The sequence below is a fragment of the Stigmatopora nigra genome, chromosome 5, assembly GCF_051989575.1.
Source record: "Stigmatopora nigra isolate UIUO_SnigA chromosome 5, RoL_Snig_1.1, whole genome shotgun sequence".
NCBI lineage: Eukaryota > Metazoa > Chordata > Actinopteri > Syngnathiformes > Syngnathidae > Stigmatopora > Stigmatopora nigra.
The window spans coordinates 9,795,956-9,821,586 of record NC_135512.1 but is presented as its reverse complement, the minus strand read 5'-3'; the positions used below and the strand labels follow the sequence as shown (position 1 = coordinate 9,821,586).

At 36.8% G+C, this 25,631-nt stretch overlaps 4 protein-coding genes across 10 annotated transcripts; 2 read left to right on the top strand and 2 right to left on the bottom strand.

Moving 5' to 3' along the window:
* Positions 1-688: 688 nt before the first annotated feature.
* Positions 689-5,420, bottom strand: b3gnt7 (UDP-GlcNAc:betaGal beta-1,3-N-acetylglucosaminyltransferase 7). 2 transcript variants are annotated; one of them, XM_077717752.1, is made up of 2 exons: positions 5,204-5,420; positions 689-3,105 (listed from the first exon to the last, which is right to left on the bottom strand). In XM_077717752.1, coding segments are annotated over exons 1-2 (1,242 nt in total). In that variant the 5' UTR covers positions 5,206-5,420; the 3' UTR covers positions 689-1,865. The 2 variants fall into 2 exon arrangements, with proteins under 2 accessions (XP_077573878.1, XP_077573880.1); XM_077717754.1 differs by lacking the exon at positions 5,204-5,420 and adding an exon at positions 4,185-4,334.
* Positions 3,915-11,832, top strand: LOC144197144 (uncharacterized). 2 transcript variants are annotated; one of them, XR_013326473.1, is made up of 5 exons: positions 3,915-4,546; positions 9,753-9,900; positions 10,191-10,306; positions 10,422-10,599; positions 11,564-11,832. XR_013326473.1 is itself a non-coding variant. In XM_077717755.1 (4 exons), exons 1-4 carry the CDS (start codon positions 4,320-4,322, stop codon positions 10,507-10,509), a joined length of 579 nt encoding a protein of 192 aa, XP_077573881.1. In that variant the 5' UTR covers positions 3,916-4,319; the 3' UTR covers positions 10,510-10,959. The 2 variants fall into 2 exon arrangements, 1 of the variants encoding a protein (XP_077573881.1); XM_077717755.1 differs by lacking the exon at positions 11,564-11,832 and having other exon boundaries at positions 3,916-4,546; positions 10,422-10,959.
* On the bottom strand, positions 9,393-22,798 carry armc9 (armadillo repeat containing 9). 5 transcript variants are annotated; one of them, XM_077717750.1, is made up of 26 exons: positions 22,781-22,798; positions 21,782-21,843; positions 21,551-21,676; positions 21,231-21,401; positions 20,892-21,041; positions 20,706-20,798; positions 19,544-19,568; positions 18,990-19,147; positions 18,670-18,768; positions 18,268-18,303; positions 16,478-16,512; positions 16,287-16,398; positions 16,014-16,106; positions 15,510-15,600; positions 15,193-15,316; positions 14,928-15,067; positions 14,735-14,811; positions 14,453-14,527; positions 14,198-14,288; positions 13,779-13,831; positions 13,004-13,102; positions 12,770-12,885; positions 12,459-12,628; positions 12,079-12,175; positions 11,755-11,930; positions 9,393-10,559 (listed from the first exon to the last, which is right to left on the bottom strand). In XM_077717750.1, exons 2-26 carry the CDS (start codon positions 21,830-21,832, stop codon positions 10,537-10,539), a joined length of 2,481 nt encoding a protein of 826 aa, XP_077573876.1. In that variant the 5' UTR covers positions 21,833-21,843; positions 22,781-22,798; the 3' UTR covers positions 9,393-10,536. The 5 variants fall into 5 exon arrangements, with proteins under 5 accessions (XP_077573876.1, XP_077573872.1, XP_077573873.1 ...); XM_077717746.1 differs by lacking the exon at positions 22,781-22,798 and adding an exon at positions 21,922-22,316; XM_077717747.1 differs by lacking the exon at positions 22,781-22,798 and adding an exon at positions 21,922-22,316 and having other exon boundaries at positions 16,287-16,395.
* On the top strand, positions 22,388-24,783 carry polr2h (RNA polymerase II, I and III subunit H). The gene is made up of 6 exons (XM_077717756.1): positions 22,388-22,681; positions 22,970-23,056; positions 23,386-23,469; positions 23,782-23,875; positions 23,946-24,029; positions 24,325-24,783. The coding sequence occupies exons 2-6, from the start codon at positions 22,984-22,986 to the stop codon at positions 24,440-24,442; spliced, it is 453 nt and encodes a 150-aa protein (XP_077573882.1). The 5' UTR covers positions 22,388-22,681; positions 22,970-22,983; the 3' UTR covers positions 24,443-24,783.
* Positions 24,784-25,631: the final 848 nt, after the last annotated feature.

Below are 25,631 nucleotides of genomic sequence, written 5' to 3'. Positions count from 1 at the left end.
GTAGACTGCACTTAGTGGTTTTGACTTTAATTAAAGCAGAGTATGCCATATTGTTTCCTTTCTGTTGCAATTTTTAATGGATGTTAATGTAAGGTAAAATATGGCTCTGTAAATGTTGATATTTTATGGCCTAAATAAGATCTTATGGCAGGGCAGTGGTTTTTCTGCCTGTCTTTGTTTTGCTGTCTGGGTTAGATACCGACTTAGGGCAGTGTGGGTGGTTATTCATCTGTGCCCTGCAACTGACTGGCGACCAGTCTAGGGTGTAGACTGCCTTTTGCCTAAAGACCATTGGGTTAGGCTCCAATAACCCCTGTGACCCGTCAGAATGGATGGTAAGGCAGATGAATGAATGAATGGATAAAAACAAACTATTGGTAGTCAGAGTAAAACCATAGATAAGACACGTGAGCATAAGTCACAAGCTCAGCCAAACTATTAGGAGTATTGGGTTATGATTTGGAAAATCTGTGCATAAGTACACACATGCTTATTGTGAGTGCAACGCTTATTTTCTGGTCTTGCAAGCGGACATGTTCTGTTTAACATTTATAGTTGTGCTACCTTTAGAAGTGGTGTACTGTGTTGTTGGGTGGCTGGTTGTAGAATTTCCTCAAAGATAATGGTTGTGAACGAGGCTAAAGACAAAACTCGTTAATGTAGTCCACATTTACAAAGAAAAAAAAGATGGGAACAAAGCAGGATGTTTATTTTACATCAAAAATTGCATAATTAACATCCATACAGTGATCATCAAACATTTTTATTAAATAACCCCACATTTGACACTTATTGGTCAGGGACATGACTCTTAAATTAATATTTTATGTACTCGTACCAGTGTTTTGTTGGATACAGTGTATTTAATGTAAACCTATGAGTGTCATGTCAAGTATAGTTATCAGCATAATTATATGGGCAGGCCACCTTTTTTTTTTTTACATTTTAAGCACTACACATTAAATTTGGAGATAACCAAATTATATTCACATTGGTGTCAAGTGCAAGGACTGCTACAACATAAAAACAGTTTCAAATTCTTATGCATTTCAGACAACTTGTGCAGAAGTGGTATAAGCTTTTTTGCCTTTACAATTTACATGAACAAAATGGTTTTGATTAGTGCCTGGATAAAGAAATGATGGATTACACCAGGATGGCATCTGGTGTTTTGATGAAATAAAAAAAAAAAAATCTTACTGTGCGAACCCCTGATGGGACAAGCTGAACATTGCAACAACACACACAACCAGACAAAAGCTTACCTAAGACACTCCAAATTGGGAGATTTGGGTAGTTTGGATCACTGAGGTAGTGTTACTCTTTCTTACTCAGTTAAAATACTTTGGCACACATACACTATCCCAAGGTAAAGTATTGGTGAGTATCTTGTGTACACTAACAGGCACTGCAAATGTGCAGTAATGGCTTACTGGCCTCAAGAAGGTCTAAGAATTGGCAACTGTCATTTTCAACCTAGATGTCATTCAAAAAGGATTAAATTCTATGGACAGAAACTTTCATAATTGTGATTTCCAACATATTGGATTCACATTAATGGGTTTGTTACCTGCTTAAGAGACTGCATTACGACTTTAGCTAGGATGGAGCACAGATCACTTTACGTACTTTCATTTTTTTGTGTTACTGTTCTTATGATGTTTAGGTCTTTAAAAATTCGTATAAAAACCTAAATTTCAAACTCTATAATTTAATTGATGTTTGTAAAAGCTCCTTACAGAACACACGGCACCAGCAAAATGTCCCAGTCTCCACAGAAAGGAGAGTACACACTGCTTGCCTATGACAATATGGTCAATCATCAATATTATCTTTGGCAACGTCCAGACTTCTTTGTCGCCGAGCTATAGGATCTCGACTTTTTGTGAGCAGATCAGGTCACTGTTGACTAGATTCCACATGCGTCTGAGTTCTGTTGGAAGCAGTTTGTGCACCACAATCATACTTTGAAAGAAACATGGCTCCCTGTTCAACTTACTGCTTTTGTTTTTCACAAGGCCAAACGTCTTAAAGGCATTATGTTTTATCGGAGTGACCTGAAGGACTTCGAGACACATACCCAAGAAGACATCATCGATGGGATACAACTCCAGGGTGTCTGCGACATAATGAAGCCTCCTTGCTACAGTTCTGTCCATTAGAAACCCCCCACCACCAGCGTATGGAGGGTAATGGGACTTGTTATAGAGAGCTTGTGGGATATAGTACTTACTTTCCTTTTTACGGATTGGCCTTGCTTTGAAAATCACATCCCCTACAAAGAGATTCCTTGCATGGCTTGTGCTCTCGAGGAATTCCAAAATGTTCTCCACATTCACAAAGACGTCGTCATCTCCCTTGAAGATATAGCGAACATTTGGGCAGTAGGTGTGGAACCATTTGAGAAAATGAGTCTCTTTCAGTGTCAGATTGAAGAAACTATCCAAGAAGCCCCACTGGAGGATATCACCGTAAATGTGATTCTCATACTCTACAAGCTTTTCATGGTTTGCCCTTTCAGCGTGATTGGATGGCCTACCAAGAAGAAATAGTATCTTTATTGTCTTTCCATTCAGCACTCTCTCCTTCCCCCAGGTTTTTCGAATGACTTCTCTACGGTCGTGTTGGGTGGCCACCGATTTGATCACCATGAGTAAGTATACATCTCCTGAGCACTTCTCAGGGTGGTTGTGAAGTATTGGGAAGTAACGACAGTGTCGATAGAGAAGGAACTGTTTGAAAGTTTCCTCCAGTCCACGGAACCAATCCTGGTCTGAAAGATTGAGGTTGGCGCTACAGTTAGAGCTGGTTAAATCCCAGGTTGCTACACTTTTGCTTTCGGTAACCATTGGTTCTTGAGCGGTAGAGCGACTTGGTCGGGGAGGCTTTTGTTTGCTCGCTTTCCAAAAACTTTTGATTCTCTCGGAGGAGAGGAGCACTCTAGACTCGGCTCCCTCCGAAGAATCCATACGAGCCTGTCTCTCAAGTTGGAATGGAGCCCCCATGTTGACGCTTCCTCTCTGGACAACGGTCAGCGCCACCACAGCCAGGCAGAACATGACAGCGACCCTCTTGTACACCTTCCACCGGTCTCTGTTGTTCATCCTAGTCAAGAAAAAGAGGGGACAAACAATATAGCTCAATTCAGTATGTTACATTTTTATCACATAGTGCTTCTCAATTATTTTTTGTCGCCTCTTGGCATCGCTCTGCAGTCCCCTAGGGGGCCCCACCCACCCAACTATTTGAGAAGTACTGGGCTTAGATCAAAAGATTGACATTTAAAACAAAACAAAAACAAAAAAACACCCTTTTCACAGGCATTCCTAAAGAATTGTGCCAATTACTTAGTGATTTTTTTTTGATCATTTTATATCAAAAGTTAATTTCATAGTAGATTAAGGGAATTAAGACAATTTAAATGGCTGCACTTCCGGACAACATCTGTAGTAAAACACTGGTGCTTTTAAAATGATTGTTTTCTGCAAGCAGATTGTTGTTATCCAAAAGAGCTCAAATTAATTTTTCATATAGATACTATATAAAAGTTTCTTTTTCAAACTGCCCTTTCTCCCTCCCTTCTCTGTCAATGATCCCCGGAAAAAGTAAATGAATTAAATGCAGAGGTTCGGGCGACATTGTGATTGTGAGTGAAAATGGTTGTCTGTGTGCCCTTAGAGTGACTTGCGACCAGTATAGTCCGCCTTTCTCCCAAAGTCAGCTGGAATAGGTTCCAACACCCTGCCAGCATGACACATATGTCAGCATGTCAAAACTATAGTAATGTGCCAAACTCCTCACGTTGGTCATTTTCAATGTATTGTTTGCATTTCCCCCCTTTTTTTTTTTAACAATACCCTATATTTAAACCACAAATTATTTAATTGAAATCAATGAGTCCAGCTGTCATGACAATGAAACTAAAGATAATTTAGCACCAGCATATACATTTATTGTCAGATAAACTTATGAGGCATGATTTCATTCAGCATTAGAGGGGATATTTTTCTTTTATTGTCACTCATTCAGTGTTTGGTGTTTTTTTGCTGGTGTGATCAGCTTGCACGAAACAAACAAAGTGACCCTGAGTGTATTCAGTAAACCACAACTTCTGATAACAAAATTGTAATTAAAAAAATGTAGATATATCTAAATAATTTATCACAATAGGAAACAGGACTTACTCAAACAGGGGAACACAAGGAAGGAGGCAAGAACAGGGGCTTATGGAACAAGGATGATGACCTGAGATGAACTGAGTTCAAGTGAAACGGAGATTTTAAATACACTTACAGGGAAATTGAGACAATGAGAAACAGATGGGTGATAGAGGCAGAAGGAATGCTGATTGGTCAGAGGAAAAAAAAAGGATAAATCAGACAACCACTACATGTGTATTTTCCCCAACTATTACAGGTGATATGAATCAGATAATCACAGTCAAGAATCATTGGAAACCGGTCGCACAGGAACAGATGAAAATCATACCAAAGAATGAAATGTTTTTGATTTGGCTCAAAAGTGATCCTAATCACACACAGGACTGGTGAGTACTGATGATAAAGTTTAAAAGTTAAGTTTTAAATGTACAGATATTAATCTATAGGGATACCTAAGAAAGATGCTTTGGTGCCCTAAATGATACCTATATTTTCTGTCATCTCTATTCAGTATAATTTTAGTATAATTCAGTATATTGTTGGTGTAACATTTCTTATAAAATAATGCCTTTTGATTATTTCTGTTCTCACCTTTTTGGATGTGTTTGTAATTATTCCTATAGCGGTGACATTAGGTGTAATCGAATGGCATTTGTTTATTAGATGCCAAACTTAAATAATGTAAAGAATCCTGTGTAACAACAACAACACTCTTTAAATTGTCACGATTCCATCAGTTCAAGCCAGGGCTCGTTACATACACTCTCCATCGACACTCCCACGTAAAACCTCAACCCTTTTCTTTTAAGGTATTCATTTAGGGGGGCCCTAATCCTGATTTAAACACCACTCTTGAAAACATCCCAATGCGGTCAACTCAATGGAACTTTAATTTTAGAGTTTGTTAAACTTGGTTGTTCTAAAGACAGTTTACAAATTGTGGGAAACTTTTCAAATGACCTTTGTCTTTAGAAAGTAGTTTAGAAATTCCAAATTTATTCATATTAAAAAAAAAAATAATACAAATCAAAATGTTAACTTACATTGTGATCAGGTCTGCGGAGGTTGATGTGAGGAAACGAACAAATTAGGTTTAGAGGAAAGAAGGTCAACTTATTCTTTACAATGAAAAGTCAACCCACTTGCGAACACTAACCATCCCACTCAAAGAGGAAAGAAAGCTGCAGACTCTGCAAAGTCTCCCTGGTCTTGCGCTTTTCAACATGCACCCACCTCGCGCACTGGGTCCACAAAGACGGACGTCACGGCACATAAACCCACCCAACCAGCACGCACACGCACACACACACACACACAAGTCAACAACCCTCCCTCATCCTTTACTTATTGATGTGATAGCTGTTTTCATTCTTTTATATGCACTTTTTTCTCATTTACAGGCTACAGCCATCATTTTAACACTGAACCCAACAAAGATTCATGTTATATTAAATACAAAACTAAAATACAATACACTTTTTTTCTTTTCAATGCAACAATATCTCTATTTTCGGACTAAATATAGACTATTCTTATGCTGTTTTGCAGAAATATTAGAAAAATATCACAGAAAAATAATGTTATTGGAGTTAGTAATTGTACAATCGAAAATTGGCTTAACTTTTATTTTATGATATGAAATGGAGAAAGTGCTATGACGTCGGCAATAGGTCCTGTTGTTAATGAGCGGTGACTGTACATACTCCAAAAGTTTTTTTGTTGCTTATATTTATGTTAAATCAAACTACATACAGGCAGCTTAATCACTGTTTAACTAAGGCTTATTCCATGTTACTATAGGTCCTCACTCAATTTTCTGTTTGTGTGTAACTAATAGACATGAAGGAAAAAGATCCACTGATTAAACAAAGCAGCACACCTTTACTCAACCTGTGGCACACATTACACAGACAGTGTTTTAGCACACACTTCCTGCTCATTATACGGGATGTATCAAACTATTTGAGTCCCAGCATATATCGATATCCTAAAGAACACATCATACAACACGTTGCCAAAGTGAACAATGATGGTCTGGTTATTGTATGGTCAGCATGAGCCAAAATGGATCACTAGGCAGACTAGGTTAAGACTTTTAGTCTGTTAAATTCACCCTAATGTAGATTATCTATACTGTAGACATATAACAGAACTCACGGGCAAATATTGTTTATCTTTTGTGAAAAGCAACTAATAATAGTGCTTTTGAGTGAGGAATTGAGTTATTATAAGGAAAGTTATATCAGTCGACTGTTTTAATTGTTATGTTAACACCAAATTTTGTGCCATTTTTCCTCTTATATCACACATTAAAGCAAATGTTGGTAATATTTCAATAAAGTAAAGTCCTATCTCAAGGTAGCGCTGTCATATTCACAATATTTGTGCACAGGGACCCTAACTCTCATTTATCAAAACATCTTTTTGGGTGAGTATATGCCATGTCAAAGGTAAATATTCTAACTCATCAACAAATATACATGAATATTTGTGTTTATCCATTCTATGACATAGGGACTGCTGTGTATTTTCCATTTTTTTTTTGCATACTTCATGTCACTTTACATAAAAATACAAAGGAATAACAATGACCAGCACTGTGGGTGACTGTGCTCTTCCACCGTATTTTCAACTTGGGGAAACAACAACAATTCGGTTCTACTTCAAAACAGCTATTTTTTCTCAATCTGAACGCAGCTGTGGTCCAAACAGCCCCTTCCTCTCTTCTCCATTTCCTGCGTCCAACAAGTTATCCTTTTCGGTACCATGTGCATCCTGTTGCCTGCCCATGTGGTTTTTTTCCCATTCGCAATTTCCCCCCTCTACTGCAGCTGGAGAGCGGTGGAAGAACTTTGTTTGTCACAGACGGGCGAGTTACATTTGTTCAAACTCTAGTCCGCTCATCAAGAGGTTACATTGCAGCATGCACACAATGCAGCTCTTCTCACCTCCATGAGGCATTTTAGCACTTCCCCACTCTTTGTGTTGCTTTTATAGCCCATATAGCCAATCAGCCTGCTTTGGGACAGGTGTAAGAAGTTATTTGTACTTAAAAAAAAAAGATCGGGAGGAAATAAGGCCAATTTGTCAACCTATAGATGAATCCCAGCTAATGTTTGCATGAATTAAAGCTGCTACACACTGATACATTTTGGGGAAGATTATTTTGCAACATTGTTATCTTAGTTCTAAATCTGAGTTTTAGCTGGTTAACCTGTTTTAGGGTCAAGATTAGCTGGCAATTAGTTCCAATCTAGGCATGTATGGGATAACATAAAGACTTTGTTTATATGAGTAATACAGTAAAAGAGTTATCTTCAAGGCAGATTTATTCTTGGTATTTACTCTTTCCAAACAGTAGGGTAAATAACATGCAAGCCTTAACATGAATTGGGAACTAAACACACACAAAAAAAAGCAAATACTTTGTAAAAAAATAAGTGTTGAGTTGCTGGCTTGTTTGGTGAAACAGTACGGCTTTTTGAGTGGACATATATATATTTCTAAGAGAGACAAAAGTTGGGAAATCTTAAGCAGGTGAAATGACTTATTTACTTCCTGACTTCCTCCTCTTTTCCATCAGCCTTTTCTTTTCAACTTTGTTACAGTTTGTGTAAGAACAAAGACAATGTCAATGTGAGCATTGCTGAGGGATAAACAGGCTGTTAATATGAAATGGAAATGTCAGACTTTTAGCCCACAGGAAGTATGTCCTGAGCCTATTGTTGCATTAAGACCACCTGAGAGGATTAACTAAGGTCTGTCAGGTGTCTTATGCTCAAAGGCTGACTGCTCACCAAGAAGGAATTCACTGCTGATGGGAGGGGAATATGCTTGAGGGTATATCAGCCCCCTACACATCCACATTTTCCATTCATCAATCAAGTGAGGATGTTGTCTGACAAAGCAGCAGGAACAAAGGTACCAGTCTCATCTCCAAAATGCCAAGGCTACAAAATCAGTCACCGTCATGCTTGGTTAATTCCAGTAATCTGCTATACAAATATGTTACATTGGTACTAGTATTAATTTAAAAAAAATCTGATTCAGTGGGCATTTCCATAATGTAAAACATTTTCCTTGGCTGAATTAATTGTGGGCAACAAAAAACAAACAAAAAACATAATCGAGGAAACAATTTGTGATGATTGATCAAATTTTTGATTTGAGTGTAACTTGGAAATGAAAAGCAAATAGGTGCCTATCCTGTGTGCAGGCCTTGTTGGTAATTTGCTGCAGTCACCATCTGTGTGACTCTAATTCTTCTTCCTGTTCACAAGTCAACAAAGCAATATAACTAGTGTCCCACAAAAGCTGCTCAAGTTTAGAGACTTGCATTCATTGAAAAAGGTTCATGTTCAGTTTTGCAAAAGCATTGGAGAAAGTATTGCATGTAAAATGTGATCTAAATAAGCTTTTCTTTTACTCTTTGATTGACCTATATATATTATGACCACTACCCATTGTCGTACTGACTAATTTTTGTGTGCTGAACTCCCCAAAACCACCAAAAGCTCTGAAAATGTTAACCTTTTGTCCTACAGCAATGTTGGTAGGGGTGGCAGAGGCACTTCGATCTTGTATCTTCAACAGGAAATGGGAGGCTTATGCAGAGACTGAATGCTCTTCTTGACTGGCGTCACCACCCATTATCAGCAGTGCACATGGCCTCTTACTGATAAAAACCTCTGAGTGGGATGCTACTGATCTTAACACATAGGAATCTCTACACTGCTGTCGTTTGGCTGGTCATGACATGAGACATGTGGGGGTGCTGGAGCCTATCCTAGCCAACCACGGGCAGCAGGCAGAGGCAGACCCTGATTTGGCTGCCAGCTAATTGCAGGTCCAATGAAACATGCTCACAATCACATCGCCAAAAGTAGGAATCGAACCCAGACTGCCCGCACAGTTGGGCATAATAACCACTGCACCAGTGAGTGGCCTCATTATGATTATAAATGCATAAAAAGTAATAATTTCTGAAAGTAACTGTGACTAGGAATGCCTGGAAGGACTTTGTACTGGTATTCAACATACAAAATGCCTCAGGGTAATTTAGAGTGTTAAACAAGCCTGCCATACATTTTAGGGGTGGGGGAAGAAGCCAGAGTACCCATAAAAAACCCATCCAAGCCCAGGTAAAACATGCAAACTCCACACAGGAAGGTCTGAACCTGGGATTGAAACCCTCTATTCAAATTCCAATTTTTGGAATACATTTGACCCAGAGTGAGAATATTCTACTTCCTAATTCCTCAACAAATGAGTCTTTTTATTTTTTTTTGCAAGCATGGCAAATGGAGAGAAGGAAAAACCAGCCTATCTGACTGAGAGCTTTCCGGTGCATGTTGCCAATTGCTTTTTCTTCATTCAGCCATGTCAACCTGCCATTTACATACTTAAACAGCACTTGTGTGACACACACCAGTCTGCACTTCATCCTGTAGTACAGACATAATATAATGGGGGGAACATTTCCTTCATACTGTGTTAATCTCAAAAGACATCTTTTTTTTTTTTATAGTCGATCTCTTCATGTATTTTTTGTTTTGATAAAAAGCAGCGGCTTCCTCTTTGCTGCGATTACAGCTGGACGATATCAGCATGCTGGAGCGAAGGGTTACTTAGCCACCTGCATGCAAGTGCGTCAATTGGTCATGTGCGACTTGTTTCCTCACATTGTGCTGCTGCTCACTGGAAGCATCCTCAATGTAAATCATCCATCAGGCGACCAAAAGTGAGTTAAGGACACGCTATAACCAACAGCATTTAGGATTTGTTTAAAAATTGGGACTGGTTATCATGCTCTAAATACCAAATACATACAGCATAGACATACATTCTTTAAACAGACCTATTTGCATGAGGAAGCTCACATAAAGGCAATAAAAAAAACATTTTCTAGTTATTAATCCTTTTTTGGTTGAAAAAGGAAAACTAAATTAACTATTGATCATTTATTGATCATCTCTTAAACCCTTTACAAGTAAACATTGTGCTTATCTAATTGTCAGTGCATGGTTTCAGGATGTTCCACATATTCAGGTGTGCAATGTGACCTTGTTGAGAGAAAAAAAAGCCAGACAGAACGGTGAATTGAGGGCCAAACTAGGCAGCAAAGAGCACCGGGTTGGACGGCTGGGGTATGTGATTATTGTCTGACCATATATTGGGTTGCAAAAGTCTATGCTGTAGCAGAAGAAAAATGCAGGACCACAATCCTTTTCATTGTTCCTACCCCTCCACCTCCTGTTGCAGATTTTCGACCCCCTCTCCTGTCACTGTGACCCTGATCAAAACCTGGAAGGATGATGTTACAGGAAGCTTGATGTGCCGGGGGAGATAGATCTACTCTGTGGTGACAGCTTCCTCTTCACCTCCATGTTGACTGGCCGTCTGAAGGAGGACATAGGAGGTAGGGGATGAAGGTTTTAGGGTAAAAGGCAAATTGACTGATATTAAGTGAAACAATGATAGTGACCTTTTTTTTTTACCCTTGAATTAGTTTAGGAATGTGGCCACCCTTAAACTCTTGGGACAGTTTCTAATTAAAAGGTGGAAACTCTGATCGGATTCTGTGTACAATCTCAAAGGTGTTTGATGTTCCACTATTTGGTTATATATTTCAACAAAGACCCCACTATGTACTTAGTTTTACACTTCAAGTCAACATTACTGGACTATAATAATATGTTCTTTTCAACATCAGGTCATGGTATTCTTTTATATAGGGGTGGTGTGCGTTCAGTGTAGCAAATATGGGCCTAAAGGAAGATATGGACCAGTGACCAGAAGCTTTTAAACCTCAGGAAACAAGCAAGCTGCAAATATTCTGGAAAGTAACACCAGACGAGCAGCAGAAACATCATCTAATTTAAACTAATAGGACTGATAGTAGGCACGTTAGAAATAAAAGCACTGGAAGCGCACAATAAATGTCACTTACTCAGTTTGTTGTGCCATGTGTTTTCGCCTATTAGCCTCAGAGGTTCAATTATAAGTGACTTCCGTATGACTTCACTGATGTGTAACAAATGCCAGACTGCAAAAATAAGCTTAGCATTAGGCCTGATTAAAATTACAGATAGGGGTTGGGACCAGAGATACTAGCTCATCAAATACACTGAAAGTGCTTCAGTACAAAATTGATATCATGCATTTCAGAGCATGAGTTATAGACCCTGTAGACAAGGTTTGTATTCTAGATATTAAAAATAACCTACTTAAGAAATATCTGAATCATATATTATATTTTGTCCATCAATACTAAATACGAAATAATTCCAAATTGTCTGTTAGCTTCCCTTCATTGCTTTCCTGCTGCTTACATTGCTTCCAGATGTGTGTTTTGATATTGAAGCATTTAACCAATCACATTTCATCCATTATTTTTTGGCCAGGATCAGAAATCTGCCTCAAGGCCTTCACAAACAGTCCTGCAGGCCCTGCTGCATTAAACAAGCGTCGATAAGACTGCCTGTGGCTGACTGGCGGCGCCATAGAGTCATTGTCTGGCGACACCAGCATGTGAACCCACACGGGAGGCAGGTGACTGACCCACTACACCACATTTTCATGATAATATGCCTACCTCCACTCTGTCGTCCCACTCCACCCTGGGAACTTGCAGAACATGGCCGGCTGCAATGCTGGGGTTCAGCTTGGGAAAATTTGGGTGCTAGACTCCCTGTCGGGTTCCGTTGAGGTCCAGGCTCAGGAGTATATGCACACCTTGGCCGGTGTGCAAACGCAGTGACACTATCTATGCTGATTAACAAGAAAAATTGGAAGGAAGAAATAAGTAAAGGCTAGAGATCCTAGAGCTTGACATGCGACAGCACACATCAAGTTTTATATAATAATTAAAAAAAAAAACATTTTGATTCATAGAGTGTCCATTATTGTTTTTCTCTACCTGTCAAAATTTCCATTGAGCTTCTTTGGAGAGTTAGCTTTTCTGGCTGGTACCTCATAGGACTGATCCAGATCAGAAGCTTTGGCTTGGCGAGTATCTGCGTGTTAATGCTTTTGTTAGTGAAGACTATAAAATGCAATTTAAACTCCTTGGTAACATATTATAAATGAAACTTGCTGAAGGGAATAAGAGTAGTCCGGAAACATTTCTCCAATGAATTGCAATTGAAATGTGAGCCTACATACAAATTTAATTGTAGAAAATAGCCATTTGAAACATTCCAATGGTGTCAATTGATTTGTGTCCTTGGTCATTTAGAATAGGAATGGATTCAATGACTACTGTCAGAATATATATTGTGATAATTGAAAAGTTCTAACCACTTCTGTGATGAAGAGAGTCAGATGAGCCTGGACGATGACCAGAAGCGGTATTAGGTCGAGAATCGTTGTTGAGTGAAGGAGCATTTCCTTTCTTGCGCCTGTACCCATGATGATGAGTTCCTCCTTCTATGGCACCCACACCACCCTGATTGACTGATCGGTAGTTCCTAAACAGTAAATAAAAACACACACTTACTATGGGCAGATGTTGTAACCGTTTGTGGTTTTTGGCTGCATTAATTCGAATGCTGGTGAACTAGTAAAAACTAAAACACACGTAACAAGAATACATTCTATATTTCACTTACATTGTGTTAGTGTTACGATGGGAGCTTGGTGTTACCGGCCGCTGTAAAGGCTCATCAGTGCTTGGTTGATGCTGTGGGGACGACTTCTTCTTCACTCTGGGTAGATTGGTAACAATCTGCAAAGTCAAAGCACAGGGGAAATTTGCATGTAATTAAACCCTTATTGTTTTATCATTATTAACCATTATTGTGCAAGTAGTCGAGCATATGAGTGTGCAATTGTTTTGTCCTTACACCCAGGTATTCTGTAGTCAGCAGACTTTCTCCAGACAGCTCTCTGGGCTGTGGTTGAAGGACTTCCTCTTTTTCTCCATCCCACTCTATTAAATCTTCCTGTAATGACACAAACCCCACAAACATAAATCATAATTGCTGTTGATCGTCTTCAGCATTTAGCAATGGTGTAATCTTAAATCTAAATCTTACTTTAATAATTTTAAGACTCTAATCCACATTTGATGAAAGATTCTGATAAAAATTGTTTCCTTAAAAACAAGTTTGCAAAACAATAATACAAATTTACATTGAAACCTTCAAAGAATACCAATTTGCAGCACTTTTGTTGGGATTCTTGCCCGATAACAATTAATGAACTTGATTTTGGTATTGTATATAATCAAGAATTGACTCAAAACAGCAAAGCTGACAGAATCATACTATAATTATGTTAATATGCTAAAACTTAAGTCTGACTCTCAGTCTTTAGTGTGAGTGTGTGAAAATCTTCAAATGTGAGCCCAGGATTACTCAAGTGGCTCTCAAGGACACATGCGTAGGGAGTACAAACCGTGACACATATCTTGTCATCATACTCGAGTCCACCACAAAAACCCGACAACAAACACACACAAAGAACCGAAAGTAACTCAATATTTGTGCCGAGACGTGATTACCATTTACTGTACTGGACTCTACAGTGCGTGACAAAGAGGGCTCCCTAGATATTTTTGACTCATCATGTTTAAAGAGATGTGAAGCAGTAAATTGCAGAGTATTACTTTAGACTTACGTCATTGGGATCCTCGTCCTCTTCATCATCTGATTCTGGTTCTTCTTGCTCCGCTAGATGTAAAAAAAATAAAACATGTGTTAAACTTTATATTAATAATACAAATAGTTCTATTACGATAAAGCTCATTAGGCATGTATGCATGTAGTATATACCATTATTTTTTTATGTGATATTTATTATTATTAATTCAATAATGATAAAAATGACATGAATAAATAATTAATTAAAAATTAACTTATTTAATATTGCCATTGGCTGGCAATAAATTTAGGGTGTCCCCCTCACTCCTGCCCATAGTTGGCTGGGATAGTCTCCAGCCCCCCCTGTGGCCCTTATGGAGATAATCCATATGGAAAAAGGAAAGAATGAATGATTTAATATTGGTATTTGAAGAAATATATGTTACATTCCCTGACCTGAGTTGAGCTTTTTAATGATGAAGCCAATTTGTCCGTGAAGATCTTTATTTTCTTCCTTGTTGTAACAGCAAAGGATCTCCTCCATACTCTTCACACAATTAAGCAAAACACAATCAACTCGTTAATAAATCTCATCTGAGCAATCTTATGCTTTAAAGATGTTTGAAGACAAGGAAGAGCTCTTAGTTATGTTGTTATATTCAAAAGGGAAGTGCTTTCTATGAGCAAGTGAAGACATTCCCAGTATCTTACCATTTCTTTTGCTTTCTGTCTCACAGAGGGAATACACAGGATGCTATACAGAACTCCATTCACATGTGGACGAATCTGGCCAATACATAGGGAAAGAAAAGACAGATTTACAGTCAATGGTTCAGATTCTCACACTTGACCATGCTAAGAATGTTGAAATTAAAACACACAGCAATTCAAAAAGAGTAAGACATTTTTAAAACATTCAAAAATACTTACAAACAACCAAGCAGAAACAGATAGACAGAAAAGCACACACATTTCAAAAGCCATAAGCATCACCTCATGATTCTCATGTCCGAGGAGGTCAGTTAGAACCTTCAGCACATGATTGGGATTTTCTGCACACTTCCTTTTTCCTAAAAAGTGTGCCATAAATTATGTTTAGTATATTATTTTAAACAGGCACATAAACACGACTGTTAAGTGCAATGTATCTTTTGTTTTCCAATATTTCCATTTATATCTTGTGTACCTTTTGTCCGCAGGGACAAGTTCAAGAGAAGAGCAGCAGTATACTCAAGGGTGTAATCGCTAAGACAGTCTGAGTCATGCAATTCATTCACCAGCCAACCAATCAGACCGTCTTCTATCATGGCTGTCTGTTGATTTCTCCTAAAAAACAAACATGGTGAGGATAACACATTAGGTCTTACATTTTTTTTTTGCCTTGATAAATGTAAAATCACTGATTGAGGCACTGTTTTATACATAGAAGGATTTATAAATATTCCATTTACAGTAGGCTGAGTTTCTGCAATGCCACCAGCACATTCTCTCTAGTCAAGGAGTCTTCCTCCTTCGTCCTGAGTGTATCCATCAGAAGTTTTGGAAGCAATGGATTTTGGGACAAATAAAATCGCCCTGAAAGTATAAAAGATTAAATAATAATGTGCTACTCAGCAAAACTAATAACTATTTGTAACATTAATCTGAACTTTTATTTGAATGTAATCTTTTCTTATAATTAAGAGTAGCAAATTTTTAACATTTGTTTTAAAATTTTATTTTCATGTCCTTCACAATCAAAACCATACCCTAGGTAGTTGACACCTACCATCTGCAAAAGAGGAAAATGTATTGATGAGACGAGCCATATACTGTCGCACCACTTCATTCTTTGAAGTCAACAAATGCACCATCATTTTCTAGAGACAGAACGAGCAGAGTTTTTAATCATATAATTGAACATCAAATCCATTTAGAAAATATCCTAAAAGGGAATTGATTCGCAGCCATTGCAGGAAAAAAAATCCTAAAATCGAACCTGACATTGATTGGTGGAGTTGTACTATTTTTTTACTTTTCAATACTTTGCATTTCTGGAATATGTTTACATGTAAAATGGTTTGATTATTTAATTTATGTACGTTTTCCTGAATTTAAGAAAACAGCACAACAAAAATATGTGTTTAATAATAATCGGACATAGGCTTTGTCATCATCATTGACTCGGCAAAAGCCTAATTGTCATCATGCGATATTTTCATTTGAAGAAAACAAATATTTCAACATTTACATTACAAAGTAACAAAACAAAAAGAGACTAGAGATGCTCTACCTGTTTTACGTTGTAATTGTCCAGTAGATCATTGCTTATATAAGCCTGAAGGACAGTCTCTCTCTGTTCGCCAGGAATTGAGTGAGTAAGTCTCTAAAATTGAATGACAGTTTAGTTCAGTCAAGAAATGATGTGTCACAGATTTTCCATTTTATAAGTAGCATACATTTGATGGCTGGGGGATGGGTGGAAGGAAGGGTGGATATAAATTGGTGGGTGTTTTGGTAGGTTTATAAGTAAGATAAAATGAGTTAGAGAGGAAAATACACAAACCCAGCGCAGAGCCTGCAGCAACAAAGACTTGAGACGGTCCGATCCTTCAACTAGGTCCTTCTTCAGCTTTACATAATCCAGAGAAGGTAGAACTGGTACTTCCATACTTCTGCTAGGAATTATTGGAAACTAAGTTTTCTCTTCAGGTTATACAAATGAATCATCTTCATATATAAGAGCCAAAGACTTACTTTGGTGCAATGGATGCTCGAAGTAGTGAAGATGCCTGTGAAAAAAAAAAAAAAATCATTGGATGACATTCTTACTTCAAACTCAATCTTTCAACAAATCAGTCACCATTATTTAATGTACAATATGGACTTTTGCTGCAGACTTAATTTAATTAATAATATAGTACATGGACATGCTTATATAATGCATGCTTCACATGCATAACACCCAAACTTTTGATTAAGTTTAGGAACATATCATGCAGAAATCGGATAGGACTTTTGGGTTAATAGAAAATAGCCACAGGACCTCAATTGAATATTATGTAAATTATGAATAATATGTAAATTTGTCATGTAAATGGAATTATCACATAGATCACAGACGGTCATCAATCCTGAGTAAACCCACTGCTTTATTTTGTACATAAAAAAGGCATAAGTTTATGTTATAATTTTAAAGGCTATAGACTAAAACATAACACAGCTGTCGCAGGTGGTAGGCATTGCCAAGTGAACTGTTTTTCAGATGCTGATTTGATTTACATTAGCTTAAATGTGCAGTATATGACACATCTCAACTTCAGTGGTGTTTAGAAGCAAACAGCTAACATAACAATAAAACACCATACTGTGCTGTATAGATTATTAGTTTTATCTTACAAGACAAACACAATCTACATGTGTGACACTCCAGTTGGCTACCCGTCCATATGTGAAGTAGTAGAAGTTGCTCATTAATCAGCACAGTATTGATGCAATGGATTTGAATATCAAATTTCATCCGATTTATTGTAGAAACCATTTGACACAGAACATAAGATCATGAACGCCAGACAGCTATCAAAATATTTGGTTGCTGACTGCTTATTTTGGATAAAGAAAAAGTCATCTTGGCCTTTCATTGGTCTCTATGATAAATATTGCATATGCACAGATACAATTGAATACTGTAAAAGTTTTAAACAAGCAATATAATTCTGTCATCTAACTTTACTATCTTATAAAGACATTTATAGTTCATTTAATTGACTCCCTTGACAGCTATGCTCCAGGTTTTCTAAAACATGTAAAACATAAGCAAAGAGACTATACAAACTGTACATTATTCCCAATTATTGTTTTAATGTTGCTACACAGGCCGTGTTTATAGTTACTTATCTCTGTGAAGGAAAAGATGTTTGGCTCAAATGCTGTATTTATATTCATTTATGTTTCCATAATCATTTGAGCCACATTACCAGCAACGTTTTTAATAACGGGCCTTATACTAGAAATATGGAAAAATAAAGCCTTCATTTAACAAGTTGAAATGCTGTTAGTGTACAAGCCAAAATCGTCACTATAACACACTGTAAAAATAAATGTTGCTTTGTAATATTGTTAAAGAAGACTCTTTCTGATGAGATATACTTAATCAAAATCTTGTCTCGTGCTTTAAATAAAAGTAAAATAAAAACTGCATCATCAACAGGCAAGTCAGTGATGGGAATTGGTGGGCCTCGCAATGCATAAAGTAACTGGTTACTTTAATAAAGAGGTGAAGCTTGAAAGGAAAGGTGAACAAAAGGGGTCAGATGTCAAGTGAGGCCGTTTCAACAAGCAGAATGTAGGAAAAAATAAGAGACAAATGACAGGGTAGACAGGAGAACAAAAGCAGTTTGAGAGGATTGTGGTGAAGGCGGAGTATGAGGTGTAGATCAGAGGAAGAGGACAGGATGAGAAGACAGCAAATGGAGAGAAAGACTGTAAGGGGGAAGCAATTTCACAATATGTAACGTGAAATAAAGATCAAAGCATGAGAAACTTACATAGCCATCATCATAGGGACTCATAGAGTAATAACCCTTCAGAGAAAAAAAATATCACACGCAAAAACACAAACAGAGAAAATTTGTTTGGTTAAAAAAGTCAATTTTCATCTAATGCTTCTACATCTGCAATGAACACTTTCTATTCTTCCTTCTTATTTGATCACTTCACGATTCTCATGTTATTTTTGGAACATTTTTGCACAATAAATGTGATCTTTAATAATTAATTAAATTAGTGCATATCTGTGAATCATTTTATTTTAATTGATTAATTTGTTTATTTGTCCCTAATTCTATTTTTATATAAATACTACCAACAACAAAGACAGCATCTTTTTGGGAGGGCCTATCAGGTAGGTGAAAAATATCAGTTGTAATGAGTTTTTTTTTTACACTTACTGTGCCAGGCCTGGTAAGGTCAGCCCCCTGCATTGTGCTCTGCCTCATCTGCCTGCTGAACAGGCGAGCACACACACTCTGCAGGTACTCGGGGGAGATCTGTAAAATAAGCACGTTTAAACATTAAGAGTGGAGAGGACTTCATTAACATTTTGAGAAAGTACAACCATAGACTGCATTTACGTTTAATGTTTTTTTTTTAATGTGTACTATACATGTTTCATTGAGTGTTTTCAACTTGAAACAATAATCTTGTGGTCATTGTAATGTTTTGTATTGATGCTGAGGGCAATTTGGTGTGAGTTTGCAATTCACCGTACATTTTTTCCACTGATGGTTGCTTCCAAAGTGTCAACCAACTCGGCAGCGATGCCAAGGAGCTGGTAATAATCTGCTTGTATCTTGTTAAACTTTCGCGTGTAGCTGGCGCAGCATCGTTCGGACTCAGTCAGCTGTTGTTGGAGTTGTTCCATGGCTTCTGTGTAAATTTTATAAACAAAAGAGGGGTGGGGGTGGATTTGAACAATGTGCAAACTTTATGAAATGATAACTCCATTTTATAAGGCATAAGTACTAGAGAAAATGAATCAATTGATGACTTCATATAAAATTAAATGTAACCCTATGTTAAATCTGATTGTGATCAGTGTGTTGCATTATTCGACTTAGCTTTGCTATTTCATAAAGTTCAATCTAAAACAGCTTCATAACATACACAAACTCCTTCAAGTTCTACTGCATCAGAGATGTTTTGTGACTGTTTATTTTCGAAGGGATGACTTGTGAGAGTGTATTTTTTTATTATTATATTTCATTTTGTTATCATTAAACTAATTAACAAATATATCCAAATCAACAACAATGGGATATTTACCTTTTGAACTCCTTCCACCCTCTTTCTGCACACCAACTGTTAAAGAACTTACGTCGGCACTCATCTGAACATTCATTCAACTTTTAAATATTGTGTCCTCTCCCTTCATTGTGACATAATTGCGCATAAAGAAGATATGAGACGTGAGTACATCCAACATCCTGTTGGACACTGCAACTCACCTCACAGAGATAGTTTGAACAGGATTAAGACAATTCATTTTATAGTGTGACGGCAAACTGGTGTCAATGTGTGATTTACTAGAGTTTGTTTAGTAGGGCGGGATTCATTTCTTTTAAGAAATTGTCAATGACCAACACCCAGGTATAGACAAACACAGCTGTCATGCATGAGTTTCCATGCAGTTAACATTGGGCCTACCCTGTTCCTGTGAATTTCTTGAAGGACAAATGGTTTGCCAAGGAGTAGTAGTCTATTTAATGTGTATACAAGGTTTTTACATAGCTGTTTCAATAAAAGAATATGAGCATCAAATTATCTTGATGATTAAGGTTACACTGTATGGATTGATTTCTTTTCTTCTTCTTTTGAGGTGTTAACTCAGGAGTAGGGAACCTTTTTAACAGAGAGAGCCATAAACAATTCATATTTTCAATTGTTATTCATTGAGAGCCACACTCAGGATTTACTAGAAGTAAAAAATACATGAAAACGCATGTATTTTTAGTCATTTCACTGCCTATAAAGTTGAAAAAGTCTCAGAATTATGTTGAAAAAAATGCTAATCAATGGGATGCATGCATGCATGCAGAAAGGTTTAATTAAAAACTGGAAGATTAAAGCAACTCTAGACGTAGTGTCCAGATTTTAGCTCACAGTTTACCCATCAAAAGAACGACATGTGGCTCCCGAGCCATAGGTTCCCTACCCTTGTGTTAACTCATTCAGTGCCTGCGTTTCCAGTTAGATGTCGGTCAATTACTCTAACTCGGCCAGTTTGATCACCAGCTGATGAGAATCAACTTTCATGAATTTTTTTGAAGGAACTGGAATAGGCTCCAGCACCCCCGCGACCTTTGTTAGGATAAGTGGTTTAGAAAATGAAAAGAAAGATCCTTTTGCAGCCTTGATTACCCACAGAAGGTTTGTGCAACACAGAATGACCAATAACTTTCTAATTTTAATTTTCTTTAAAGGATACATATAATGTCAGCAACCTCGGACAGTTTGAAGGCTTCATTTTCATGGAAAGAAAATCTTGAAGTCTATTCTTTAACTTTGGTATCCATGTATCCTAGAAAAGATAGTTATGCCGATTAAGTATGTGTGTCTGACAAATAACTATTACGTGTATAAAATATGAATTCACAATCATTTGTTTGCAAACCTGAAAAAGGTCCTTGAAGAAGGGATGGCTTGTGGGGTCGGACACATAGGGCAAAGCATAATAAGGCAGAAACTCTGTGGTCTGACTCAGTGCTTTCCCATTTGACTCGAGGTACTTCTTGAAATGAACAATCCTCTCAGCAAACTCCACCTAGTGGTGTAGATAGATAAAGTACGATTATGTGCCTATATCACAATAAATTATAGCTAAAAGAACAACTGCAGGACAGTGAAAACCATAGTTCTTTGCATTATATTTTATTTTATGAATGTATCTCTTGGACAGATACTTATCTAGGACAAAGATCGTACAATACAAATCATAAAAAAAAAATCATACTTGTCTTCCAGGATGGCTTCTCAGTGGGTAGATAGTAAAATGAATATAGAGATAGAATTCCAGGTTTAGAGCCTTTGGATCTGTGCAATGTAGATCAGACAGAATATTCTCTGTCCAAACCTCAAAGAAGACTTTGTAGTCTCCATCATTGAAAGAATTGAAAAGGTCTTTCTGCACACAGATATGGGATTAGAAAACACAAATAAATAAATAAAACATCTATGGAAGATACCATAACTTGGCTAGGCAATCTATTACGTTGCTCTTTATCCAAATTGAAAGAAAAGTTGCAGGAGAATGGATAACTTTGGCATTTTTACCTGGATGATGTGAGTCTTGGCATCTTTCAGAACGTTTCCTTGAGGCTTAGACACAAGTTTTCCTTTACTTTTACACTCCTTGTCAAAACTGTGAATTGTATTATCAAATTGTTCAACCTTAAGGTACTATGATGGGAAATAGAAACAGGAAGGGAGTAAGTGACAAAAAAAAAATACATTTAGGATAGGTTGTAAACATTACATTATTTAATCAAACAGATGTAGATTTACCTCCCTGATCATTCCAAGTAGATTGGCTTCTGTGGCTAAGATGTCCCCCATCTTAGATTCCTCTGTGGAATTCATATGAATATCCCTCAATTTTTTAAATGTGTATACAAATCAGAAATGTAATATTTCTGTTTTCCTACCCATGTATCGATTGGTTAATTCCAGGGTTTTGATTGTAGAAATGATCATTAAACCATAATCTAATATGTATGTTCAGTTTTAGTAAAATTTTCGGTGTGTTTTAGCGTAAAATTCAAGTAGATCTACATAATTTTCAGGACATTAGAAAATAATCGACGATGATTGAAGCATAGCTCGACGATATGCTGCAACAGAACATGATCATCACTGAAGATCCATTCCAAAGAAGTATAAATCTATCTCATCAGGCAATGTTTTCTCTAAAAACATCACAAAAAAATACAAATGTTAACAAAATAATCAATAGTTGTGCGATATTATTGGCTAGCAACTGTCCGCGAAAAAGACGCTACATACATAGCAACCAGAGAACTGGAGCTGGAAAGTAGAATTAAATGTCGTAAAAGATTTACGTCGGGAAACTTTTCTATTTTATCACTTTAACCATGAGAACGACATATTTTTTAAATTTTAGATACAAACTACTATATGTAACGAAAAATGTACATCGAACTCCATACCATATTCATTTTAAATTTGAAATATGTAGTGTTGCGTTCACCGGAAGCAGATAGTGTGTCAAAGGTTTAGCACGTTGTTTAGTTTTCCTGTACACGGTCTTTTGAATGAATGCCGTTTTAACCAAATAAGAAATAAGTGCTTACTTTTATTACTCTAATTGCTTCAACCCGAAACCAAGTGCAGGAAAAACTCATCTGTGCATAATATAGAAGTACTTCCTACAATAACGCCAACAAGGTATGTTTCTAGTAGTGGTCACACCACACGCTAAAGCTAGGAAGCAAACCCCATTTTTTGACAATCGGTGTTTAAGGTTGATTTAATAAATACACATACGTGATCCTGTAATACTGGACAATGAACACTTCTCCTTCTTTCATTTCATTTCATGATCAAAAGATACTATCATGGAATTGGTTCCAGAAGTCAGGACATGACCACTGCTCTTAATGTGTAGTCATAATTTCCCCCCAACATTGTATCATAATTTATTTCTGTGCAATTTTCTTGTATTTCTTCACGCAGGAACAGCGAAACAAATGGCTGGAATTCTTTTTGAGGATATCTTCGATGTAAAAGACATCGATCCAGATGGAAAGAAGTTTGACAGAGGTGTGTAAAGTCATTTTTTTCTCATCAAAAGGGTTAGTGTTAGTGCTTATTGTACCGATCAGTATGGCATGCTTTGCTCAGGGCAACGCTCATATGACATTTTAGACAATCTTACTTAACATAGCTTGAATATTTCTCCCATATCAATATTTATAACAGAACAATAATGTGCTGTACGTATACTTTCCAAGTGTAAGATTGTTAACTCACTCAACAGTGCCACCCTGTGGACACAAAAGTGTACAACTGATGCCAGGCACAATTTTATAATCGCACATTTTTTTTTATTGTAAATCCATTTTGCTGACTTGTATTATTATTTGCCACAGTGTCTCGTCTGCATTGCGAAAGTGAATCTTTTAAGATGGATCTCATCTTGGATGTAAATATTCAGATCTATCCAGTAGATCTTGGTAAGTTATTAAATCCTTTGACTACTTTGGTGCACAAGTGATTTTATTGTATTTAGTCTGTGTGTTATTAAAATAACCTGTCCCCAAAAATGTGTAGACCTTTAAGCAGCTCATATCTCAGGTTTATCGCAGATCCTCTAAAAGTCTTAAAAGATTTTTATTTTTGTACATTTGGTCCAGAATTTTTTGATGCACTTCTTCTAGGAACTCTCTAACTAAATATTCTACCATACTACTAAATCGTTACAAAGTTAAAAGGTATAAAAGAAACACATTCAGTTTCACTTAAACAACATTGTTTATCTCAATCAGGTGACAAGTTCAGGCTGGTAATTGCTAGCACATTGTATGAAGATGGAACGCCAGATGATGGGGAGTACAATCCCCAAGATGACAGACCATCTCGGTATTTCCCAATTAATGAATTATATTTTTATGCATGGAACATAATCCTGAATTTCCTTTGTTTTCCTTAGATCAGACCAGTTTGACTATGTAATGTATGGCAAGGTTTACAAGATTGAGGGTGACGAGACATCAACAGAAGCTGCTACACGCCTGTGAGTTGATATTTTTTTCCATATGGGACTTCAAAATGAACTAATTTAGTATTTTAAGTTAAAAACTATTTCAAATTTGAATGTTCCGTTACAGATGTCAAAAGTAGTCAATTCAATTTTATATGGCATGCTGGAATCTAGCTGTTTACTTCATTTCTTGATAAAATCTTAGAACACATTATTTTTGGAATAAACTATGAAATCGCTTTCCTGTATTAGAAATTGTGACAAAAAAGAAATTGCTTTCTTAAATGTGTTTTTTTCCCCTACAAACTTTTTTTTCTTGCATTTTCAGGTCCGCTTACGTCTCTTATGGTGGACTACTCATGAGGCTGCAGGGTGACGCAAATAACCTTCATGGCTTCGAGGTGGATTCCAGAGTATACCTCCTCATGAAGAAACTGGCCTTCTAAAATTCCTTGTTCTCACTAATACTTTCCCTGTCACAGTCTCTGAAAAATACAAAAAACAGTACATTGAGGTTAAATACAAGCAATGTTTCTATTTTATATTTATAGATTAAAAAATGAAAACTTTGCCCGACTCAATAGTCTGTCAGATTTAGGAACTTCTCAATTATCCTTTTTGTAAATAGCTTTTTATTTTTTTTAATGGACACACAAAAGGGCTCTTTAATTGTTTGAATACTGTAAATCTACATTTATTTTGTGGTTTCAGAATTACATAACAGTCCGTTACTTCTTGCAAAAATCATGCTGTTTTTTTTGGAAATATAAAATCTGCCATTTTTTGATTGTGTTGTCTATCTTCTTATTGATGAATTGGAGTGGCAAAACTGTCCTTTGCAAGAAAATATTTCTGAGAATTACCTAGATTTTTTTTCATAATTTGGACATGAAATTTGATCTGGTATATCCAAGTCTCAACAATAGACAACGTTTTACGTTTTTTGTTGGACAGGCTATTGAAATATTTGCAGAGCAAGGTGAGAAAATCACATATGTGAACTTCTAGCCTTTTCTAAAAACTACTGATGTATTTGGCGTACAAAGTTAAGGGATTTATACATTTATATCTTACATTTAAAACATTTTGTTCCTAATTGTGAGATGACGATTTATAGTCTGTGGCATACTGAAGCCAATTACACTAAGAAAAATGAACAATGAAGGAGGAGACTCAAGAGTCGTGATTTAATTAAGTATAGGACTGAAAGAACCAGTGTGTTTGTGGAATTTCAGCACAATCTAATGTTGATAATGGATGTCACAGGGTGATGACTGCAGGAGAAATACTGAAAGAAAGGCTAAGTGGTGGCATACTTCTACTGGTGGTGTTCATGCAGTTTATAGACTATAAACTGCATGAACACCACCAGTAGAAGTAACAGAAATTGGTAATATACTCTATAATATAGAGTATATTACCAATTTCTGTTAAACAGTTGTTAGTGTATCCAAAGATTAATTGCCACCTTAATTAGAGAAAAGCCCTGCTAACACCCAAAGTCTACTGGAATAGATTCAATTGTTCTCACACCTTTAATATGATAAATAGCACATACATTAATATCTGGTGTTTTAAAAAGACAGACTTAACTTCATAAGCAAACAGCAAAACAATTCAGGAAACAGACACTGT

Coding starts and splice junctions, on each gene's coding strand:
- LOC144197144 (XM_077717755.1), top strand. CDS start 4,320: ATGGGTGATAGAGGCAGAAGGAATGCTGATTGGTCAGAGGAAAAAAAA. Junction 4,547..9,752: donor CCTAATCACACACAGGACTG/GTGAGTACTGAT, acceptor CTGCGATTACAG/CTGGACGATATCAGCATGCT. Junction 10,307..10,421: donor CACCGGGTTGGACGGCTGGG/GTATGTGATTAT, acceptor CTCCTGTTGCAG/ATTTTCGACCCCCTCTCCTG.
- polr2h (XM_077717756.1), top strand. CDS start 22,984: ATGGCTGGAATTCTTTTTGAGGATATCTTCGATGTAAAAGACATCGAT. Junction 23,470..23,781: donor GATCTATCCAGTAGATCTTG/GTAAGTTATTAA, acceptor TATCTCAATCAG/GTGACAAGTTCAGGCTGGTA. Junction 23,876..23,945: donor CAAGATGACAGACCATCTCG/GTATTTCCCAAT, acceptor TGTTTTCCTTAG/ATCAGACCAGTTTGACTATG.
- armc9 (XM_077717746.1), bottom strand. CDS start 21,970: ATGATCATTTCTACAATCAAAACCCTGGAATTAACCAATCGATACATG. Junction 11,931..12,078: donor CTCAATGGAAATTTTGACAG/GTAGAGAAAAAC, acceptor CTTGTTAATCAG/CATAGATAGTGTCACTGCGT. Junction 10,560..11,754: donor AGTGGGACGACAGAGTGGAG/GTAGGCATATTA, acceptor GTCCTCCTTCAG/ACGGCCAGTCAACATGGAGG.